This window comes from Rhinopithecus roxellana, chromosome 11 (genome assembly GCF_007565055.1).
Source record: "Rhinopithecus roxellana isolate Shanxi Qingling chromosome 11, ASM756505v1, whole genome shotgun sequence".
Classification (NCBI taxonomy): domain Eukaryota; kingdom Metazoa; phylum Chordata; class Mammalia; order Primates; family Cercopithecidae; genus Rhinopithecus; species Rhinopithecus roxellana.
The window spans coordinates 33,413,600-33,422,585 of NC_044559.1; the positions used below are offsets into that span (position 1 = coordinate 33,413,600).

The following is an 8,986-nucleotide window of genomic DNA, read 5'->3' on the forward strand; positions in this document are numbered from 1 at the left end:
TTTGTATTTTTGTAAATATGGGGGTTCACCATGTTGGCCAGGCTGGTCTTGAACTCCTGACCTTAGGTGATCCTCCAGCTTCAGCCTCCCAAAGTGCTGGGATTACAGGCATGAGCCACCGCCCCCTCCAAGTTCAAGGTTTTAAGACACTAAGTGGTCTCGAACACTTAGAGACCTTGCTTTCCTCATGTCTTGGCCATAACACATGGCCAGCTCACACTTTATCTTGAGTAAATCTATAAGCTCTTCTTTGGTTTCCCAGGTGTATGAAGCTTATGGTCAAACAGAATGCACAGCTGGCTGTACATTTACATCACCTGGGGACTGGACATCAGGTAAGTCCTCCATTTGCTGGGCAGGAGGTGCCATGGTTGGAAGAAAGGCTCTAACTGAACTAGGACTTTGGAGTTTAGATAACCTCAGTTCTCTGGACTAATGTGGCAAATGCAAAATTCAAGTATTGGGCCCAGGCCTGCCTACCTTGGCTAGTCTGCATTGGTGCGTGATTTTTCAGTCTTACTCTTCTAGAGCCAAGTCATAAATATCTCAGAAATATGCCTGGCATTATCACCATGCAGGACTTTCTCAGCTGATTCAGCGTGGTGTGTTCTAGGTCACGTTGGGGCGCCCCTGGCTTGCAATTACGTGAAGCTGGAAGATGTGGCTGACATGAACTACTTTTCAGTGAATAATGAAGGAGAGGTGGGTAGGTCATGCCCTGTGGTCAGACAATCATGGTGGGGCGGTTTATATCAGAAGGAGCAAATAATTGTAAGCAAACTTGGATTTGGCCCCTTTGAGATCTTTAGCAAAGAATTAAGCACTCTGAACTTCACTTTCCTATCCCCTGTAGTGGAGACTAAGATCTGGTGCTCTTCACAGTGTAGTGGAAGCCATCAAATGATTTAAGGGGGAGCAGATGTTTCATAAACTGCCCACACTGGGAGGAGCAGCCTTTGCTATTGTCACCGCCTTGTATGTCTGCTGTGCAGATCTGCATCAAGGGTACAAACGTGTTCAAAGGATACCTGAAGGACCCTGAGAAGACACAGGAAGCGCTGGACAGTGATGGCTGGCTTCACACAGGAGACATTGGTCGCTGGCTCCCAGTGGGTATATCGTCAGAACTCCTGGAAGTCTGTGCTAATGGACTGGGAAGAACAATTTGCTTATAGCAAGAGGGGCAGAAATGCAAGTAGGTTAATCAGCTGAGGCAGCTGGAGGGGATTAGGTTTGTACCCTACCTGGCTTATGGCTTCCTCATACTATCCAGAGAAGAACATACAGACTGAGGTGGTGGATCACCTGAGGTCAGGAGTTCAAGACCAGCCTGGCCAACATGGCGAAACCCCGTCACTACTAAAAATACAAAAATTAGGTGGGCCTGGTAACAGGCATTTGTAATCCCACCTACTTGGGAGGCTGAGGCAGGAGAATCCCTTGAACCCAGAAGACAGAGGTTGCAGTGAGCCAAGATTGTGCCACTGCACTCCAGCCTGGGTGACAGAGACTCTGTCTCAAAAAATAAGATAAAATAAAATAAAATAAAATAAAATAAAACAAAAAATAAAAAAAAGAACATACAATTGAAAGAATCTAGGTTAACTTGTAACTTAAAAGTTAAAAAAAAAAAAAAAGAATATAGGCCGGAAGTCAGGAGATTTGTGTTCTAGTTGTAGCTCTTCCATGGACCAACAATATGAAATTCTGAGAAAGTAATTTAATGTGTGAATAGGAGCTGCCAAAGCTAGAAAGTCTTTCTTTCTTAAAAAAAAAATTTTTTTAGAGATGCGGTCTCGCTGAGTTGACCAGGATGGACTCAAACTCCTGGCCTCAAGCAATCCTCCTGCCTTGACCTTCCAAAGTTCTGGGATTACTGGTATAAGCTACCACACCAAAAGTACCGCCAGAGAGTACTTTTGGTATTTTGATCACACTGTTATAGAAGACACCAAGATGTAGACCAGTTGAAGTGTTTTCTTCCTGCCTTATTCCTTATTAAATATACCACCAGCAAGCAGTAAGTCAGTGATCCTAGTACTGTTTTTAGACCCAAACTGAAGGTGGGATTCTTTAATATATTAGGTAGACCTGGACATAAGAGTTGGCATGGGTCCCCTGCAATGGAATACATTTGCTACCAGCCAAGGAAAAATTAGGTGACTTCTCTAGGAAAGGAGTAGGGAGATGTACTATTCTGTCCTTTCCCTCCCCCCTTAACTTTTCTTGAGGCAGAAGTTGTCATTTGAGGCCAAGTATGGCGGCTCACGCCTGTAATCCTAACACTTTAGGAGACTGAGACGGGAGGATTGTTTGAGGCCAGGAGTTTGAGCCAGCCTGAGCAACATAGCAAGACCCTGTGTCTACCAAAACAAAACAAAAACCCAAAAAGTTTTGGTTTGATAACGCTGTTGGTCCACAACTTTTGCCTCTTATGAGTGTCTTGGGATAAGTATCCTCCCTATTAATTCACAGGCATATCAAAACAAGGAAGAAGGATTTCTTTTTTTTTTTTTTTTTGAGACGGAGTCTTGCTCTGCCACCCAGGCTGGAGTGCAGTGGCCGGATCTCAGCTCATTGCAAGCTCCGCCTCCCGGGTTTTTTACACCATTCTCCTGCCTCAGCCTCCCGAGTAGCTGGGACTACAGGCACCCGCCTCGTCGCCCGGCTAGTTTTTTGTATTTTTAAGTAGAGACAGGGTTTCACCATATTAGCCAGGATGGTCTCGATCTCCTGACCTCGTGATCCGCCCGTCTCGGCCTCCCAAAGTGCTGGGATTACAGGCTTGAGCCACCGCGCCCGGCCGAAAGAAGGATTTCTAAATCAAGTGTTTGCGGAGGCTAGTGTTTGTCTCTCATTGACCTTGACAGCCCCTTTCTGTGGAAGATACAGAGACATATTTTTAGCATAGCTTGATGATAATTAGCAGTAGTTGCTATTTTCATAAGAAGAAAGGAAATTATTGCAAGGACAGTGATGGGATTTTCCAAAAGATCTCCCCTCTCAAAAGTTTTGTCTTAACTATGTGCTGGGGAAGTGGGAATGTAACTAGAATTTAAAACTCCCTTCTTGCTCAATCAATATTTAAGATTTAAGTGAGATTTAAGGAATGCTTGACAATGTAACTTTTAAGAACACTGGTCCTAACAATGCATTTTATTGATTTGGGTTTGGTAGTTTGCTAACATATTTGTTTCTGTCTAGTAACAGGATTAAATAACACTCTAATAAGCCTAGGATGTAAGCAATAGATATGTCCCCACACCAGGGTTATAGAAGGCGGCACCTTATTAATCACTTTCAGATAATGAACGTTATGCTGAATTGATGGCTAATTTATCGAGTCTGCCTTGTGATAGTTCCAGAGTGGGTTTAGTTAGTCGCCCTACTTAGGGTGTTAGCATGTGGATTGTATTTGCCATTTATCCCAATTCTACAATTCCAATCCCTAAAGACCTAAGCTCCTCAGACCAATTAGTTCAGAGAAATGAAGTTGCAAATGACCTTTGGTGGCTGGTCGGAGTCCTCTCAGCCCTGTTGCTGTCCTAACAAGCCCAGTAATTGACTTGCTTGATTAGCACAGTGGAGCTTTTTGAGCTTACTCCCGGATCTAACAAGGAGGAAAACATAACAGGGAGTCAAGTGGTGGGAGAACTATTCATATCAAATCAAAAGTCTAAACAAAAGACAACACCTCTATCACTGAGAGTTCTGAAAATGAACTAATTGGAAATTAGTGATTGGAAATTGAGAGCTGCACAATTTCTTCCTTGGATGAGGCATCAATTTGCATAATCCCAGCAGATCCAGGAGACTCTCTGAGGCTGCGCATTGACTCTCCACATAGATATACAGTAAAGACAGGTTCTTGTTGCACGATGCTTCCCTCCCCTTTCCCCAAAGCCAAGAAAGAGAAATGAAAGACAGTTCAAAAGTCTCTGGGAGAAATCAGCTTTAGAGAAGAAAGATGACTGTGACTTCACCACTCTCCCCACTGATACCATCTCTGTGGCTCAAAAATACTGATACTTGTATCTGTCTCATGTAGAATGGAACTCTGAAGATCATTGACCGTAAAAAGAACATTTTCAAGCTTGCCCAAGGAGAATACATTGCGCCAGAGAAGATAGAAAATATCTACAACAGGAGTAGACCAGTGTTACAAATTTTTGTACATGGGGAGAGCTTACGGGTAATATATCATTTTAACAATAGCCCATTTCAGTCACAAACCATGCTGGTTCTTGTAGCTACAGGAAATGTGTATAGTTGGATTCAGAATGAGAAGATCCAAGCTTATAAAATCAAAAAAAAAAAAAGTTACATTCCAAACCTCAAATAAGGCAATTTCAATTAAAAAAATTTTGAAACTATTATGGACGTTGTACACAAGTCAGTAGAATTGTTTAGAATGGCTATACTAAAAGGTAATGATTCAGTAAAAAATGAGCTCCACATTGTACTTAGTTCCCATTCCTTAAGGAGTTCCTTAAGGCCATGTTTAAGTACAGTGTGTATAAAACAACGAACTGTTGCAATATGTATAGAACAACACACAAAAGTTTGATCAACAAACTATTGTTTTATACATACTGTGCTTAAATATAGCTTTAAGGAACTCCTTATCCCAAAACAACAAACTGTTTTATACACACTGCGCTTAAACGTAGCTTTTGGGGGGTAAGGGAGAGTTGACATGGACAAGTCAGAGATGCTTTAAGCTTAATGTTGAAGGATCAGATTTGAATAGAACATCTTTGTAATGAGATATTGAGTGGGAAAATGGGATTACAGTTCCATGTGTGTTGAAAATATATGATGAGAAAAGAACATTAGTGCTGGATTTAGGGTTTTGAGGAAATAACTATTACAATGATGTAATTCTGCTTTATTTAACTACTGGCGAAATCCCTACATGGCTTCTCTCATGCCCTTGCACCTTTTATTTCCTTTCCATAGTCATCCTTAGTAGGAGTGGTGGTTCCTGACCCAGATGTCCTTCCCTCATTTGCAGCCAAGCTTGGGGTAAAGGGCTCCTTTGAGGAACTGTGCCAAAACCAAGTAAGTCTTGCCTAGGAAAGCTTTATGCACACCCGTGGGTCCATCGTGGAGGAGAGGATGCCTCACCAGTTCCTGCGTCTGTCACAAGTGGCTGCAGCCCAAACAGGCTGAATAGTTTTATGAGACTCAGGGATAGGATGGAGAGTTTAAAAAATAAAACTCTCTTTTCTATTTACAGTAATATGTCCATTGTGGGAAAAGATTGGGAAAGAAGAATAAAAACGCTATTCAGGGAAAACTGTTAACATTTAGATGTACCTTTTCTTCTCAGTTTTTCTTTCAATATTGGGCATATAATGTGCCCAGTTTTATATTCCTGCTTTCATACTGCACGGCTTTGTCAGGCACTCTGAGTTGGTTCATGCTTAGCTCTTCAGGCTCTTTTTGAAATAGCCATGCTTTAAGCGATGTTTTGTATTCTTAGGTTGTGAGGAAAGCCGTTTTAGAAGACTTGCAGAAAATTGGGAAAGAAAGTGGCCTTAAAACCTTTGAACAGGTGTGTACTACCACTGATGTTATACTGGCCTCTCATCATATTAGAAAGTTTTGTTTCAAGTTTCTATCTCATGAGGTTTACATGTATAATTTCTAAGGAATTGATTTTCGATTTTGTGCCATTCACTGTAAAATGACCTTTCGTAGGTACTTGTCCTTCTTTTTTTGCTGTTTATTATTCATTCTCCCTTCTCCCTACTCATTTCTTTCTCAAATTATATTTATGGGAATGAGGATGTGCCACTATTACCTTTACCCTTTCCCTGCATCAACCTCACTTTCTTCACAGAGCACTCGGCGGGCTCTGCAGAGAAGTCCAAATCACTAATGAGCGCGGATGTGTGTGTGTTCATCTTCCAGGTCAAAGCCGTTTTTCTTCATCCACAGCCATTTTCCATTGAAAATGGGCTCTTGACACCAACGTTGAAAGCCAAGCGGGGAGAGCTTTCCAAATACTTTCGGACCCAAATTGACAGTCTGTATGAACACATCCAGGATTAGGATAAGGTACTTAAGTACCTGCCTGCCCACTCTGCACTGCTTGTGAGAACATGGATTAAAAACTATTCTTACATTTGTTTTGTCTTTCCTCCTTTTTTTTTTTTTTTTTTTTTTTTGCCTACTTAACTCTAAAGCCATAGCTTTTGTTTTATATTGAGAGACATATAATGTGTAAACTTAGTCCCCAGATAAATCAATCCCGTCTTTCCCATCTTCAGTGTTGCTAATATTAAGGCTTTAGGGCTACTTTTATCAACATGCCTGTCTTCAAGATCTCAGTTTATGTTCTGTGTCCTTCCTCATGATTTCCAACCTTAATACTACAAGTGACCACAAGTTCAAGGGTCAGAGGGACCCTCTGTGCCTTCTTCCTTGTTGCTTTGTGATAAACATAACTTGCCAACAGTCTCAATGCTTATTTACATCTTCTGTTCAAACTAAGATATTTTTAAATTCTGAAAAACTGCTTGTAATTCATGTTTTCTAGCCACTCCACAAACCACTAACATTGTAGTTTGAGCCTATCGGTCATGTCAATCATATCTGTGAGACAAATTTCTCCGATGCTCTTCTGTGTAAAATTGTGTACTGAAGGGAAAAGTTTAATCATACCAAACATTTCCTAAACTCTCTAGTTAGATCTCTGACTTGGCAGTATTAAAAATTGGGCCTATGACATATTGTTCAAAAGGAATGCTGTTTTTAAAGCATTATTTATAGTAGCAACTGGGGAGTAAATCTGTCCCCTATAGTTTGCTGCTGAGCTGGAAGCTGTGGGGAAGGCGTTGACACGTGGGCACAGTGAACTTTTCCAGTAAATGAAGCAAGCACTGAATAAAAACCTCCTGAACTGGGAACAAAGACCTACAGGCAAGCAAGATGCCCACACAACAGGCTTATTTTCTGTGAGGGAACCAACTGATCTCCCCCACCCTCGGATTGGAGTTCCTGCTCTGCCTTATCCACAGATAACACACGTTGCTTCTACTTGTAAATGTAGTCTTTAAAATAAACTATTGCAGATACTTATGTTGTGGTGTTTTTTGCCTCATGGACCATGATGAAAATCAGTCTTAAACAAGGAGCCCTTAAAAATCAAGTACAGTATCTGTTCTTAAACTTGGCTACACAATAGAATTATCTAGGAAGTTTAAAAAGACACTAATGGCCATACCACCCTGAAGGTGCCTGATCTTGTCTGATCTCGTGAAGCTAAGCAGGGTGGGGCCTGGTTAGTACTTGGATGGGAGACCACCTGGGAATACCGGGTGCTGTAGGCTTTTTTGCTTGCTTTCTTGTCTTTCTTTCTTTTCTACCTTCCTTTCTTCCCTTCTCTCACTCTCTCTTCTTTCTTTCCTTCTTTCTTAAAAAAAAAAAAAAAAAAAAAAAAAAAAAAAAAGACACTAATGCCCAGCACTTTGGGAGGCTGAGACGGGCGGATCATGAGGTCAGGGGATCAAGACCATCCTGGCTAACACGGTGAAATCCCATCTCTACTAAAAATACAAAAAAATGAGTTGGGCGTGGTGGCGGGCGCCTGTAGTCCCAGCTACTCAGGAAGCTGAGGCAGGAGAATGGCATGAACCCGGGAGTCAGAGCTTGCTGTGAGCTGAGATTGCACCACTGCACTCCAGCCTGGGCAAAAGTGCGAGACTCTGTCTAAAAAAAAAAAAAAGACACTAATGCCTGGGTGCCACTCCAGAGATTCTGGCTTAAATGGCCAGATACAGCCTGGGCACTGGGATTGTTAAAGAGATCCCCAGATGATGCTAGTCTGCAAACAGGTTAACTAGTGAAGAAAAGTTCTGAAGACCAACCCTTCTTATCCAATAGCTGTAAAGAATAAAACAAACACCAGCTGAGCCAAAACTCCAACTGAGCCCAAGTCATATCCATTCTCTTTTACCATCTTTGTTGTACTCTAATTAATCTTGAATATTAATAGTATTCTTTTCTGGCCTCCAACTGGAGTTAAAGAAAATGTTCTTGGATGGGCTTTCTAGACTTTGAGCCCAGAAAAGCCAAAGAAATGTCTATTCTTAGAGTATCTGAAACAAAAGGATAGGCAGGAATTAACTTTTAAGTCTAGCTCCCGTTATCACTTTAACCTTCTCGCCTTCACTTCCTTTCCTTTTCTCCCCTCACTCATTCCAGCTGAACCTCACCGGTTACCTTTCTGTGTATCAAACATGCCAGACACAGGTCCAGCCTGTTTTTGTTCTTACTGCTGTCTCTAAAATGCAAATATCCCAAAGCACATGACTTGTCCCCTCATCCGCCTCAAATGCCAACTCAAGACTGTCCTCCCTTCTTGCTTCACAACAACATGACTCCATCTTACACATATTTTATTTGTCTGTTCACTGCCGAATTCCCAAGTGCTCTTCCCTTATCCTTAACTATTACAAGCCTGGCCCCCAAAGCTTCACATTCCCTGCCTTGGAAAGGTTTCTGAAGTCCAGAGAAATAGGCTTTCTCTTTCCTTCTGTGATTCTACTCTTACGTTTAGACAAGCCCAACTTAAGCATTCAAGCCCACCAGCTAGGATCCTACCACTCACACAAGCTTCAGTTTTTTACTCAAGGGTACATGAGTAGTTTGATATCACTATGTTGAGGTGTTGCTTTACCAGCTGGAACCCTCTATGGCTGGCAGCCCAAAGCCCGGAGGGGGCCTAGGCAGCAGGGCGCCGGTGTGTCAACACCACTCAGAGCTCACGAACACCTGGCCAGGTCCTGACAGCACCCGGGCTTGGCCTCCCCTTTACTCCAGAGCGAGTGCCAAGAGCAGGGAGAGGCCAGGTGGTTGGTGGTGGTGATGGTTGGGGGGTTCCCTTGGGCCCCCTAGAGCACAGGGATGCCTGGGTCTGCAGCCATGACTGGGCAGTTGTAGCTATGCTTGGCTCCTGCCTATCACGGCTCCCCCTCAA

The 8,986-nt window shown here is 42.5% G+C and overlaps 1 protein-coding gene and 1 pseudogene across 2 annotated transcripts in view; both read left to right on the plus strand.

Moving 5' to 3' along the window:
- ACSL5 (acyl-CoA synthetase long chain family member 5) overlaps nucleotides 1-7,086 on the plus strand; it is a 54,959-nt gene extending 47,873 nt beyond the window's left edge. For both annotated transcript variants that reach the window (XM_030940898.1, XM_010365920.2), the window contains exons 15-21: nucleotides 263-335; nucleotides 614-702; nucleotides 993-1,109; nucleotides 4,049-4,192; nucleotides 4,960-5,061; nucleotides 5,486-5,557; nucleotides 5,917-7,086. In XM_030940898.1, the coding sequence (XP_030796758.1) occupies nucleotides 263-335; nucleotides 614-702; nucleotides 993-1,109; nucleotides 4,049-4,192; nucleotides 4,960-5,061; nucleotides 5,486-5,557; nucleotides 5,917-6,057 (738 nt within the window). In that variant the 3' untranslated portion in view covers nucleotides 6,058-7,086. The remainder of the gene's footprint in view (nucleotides 1-262; nucleotides 336-613; nucleotides 703-992; nucleotides 1,110-4,048; nucleotides 4,193-4,959; nucleotides 5,062-5,485; nucleotides 5,558-5,916) is intronic.
- Nucleotides 7,087-7,217: 131 nt separating this feature from the next.
- Nucleotides 7,218-7,337, plus strand: LOC115900498 (annotated as a pseudogene).
- Nucleotides 7,338-8,986: the final 1,649 nt, after the last annotated feature.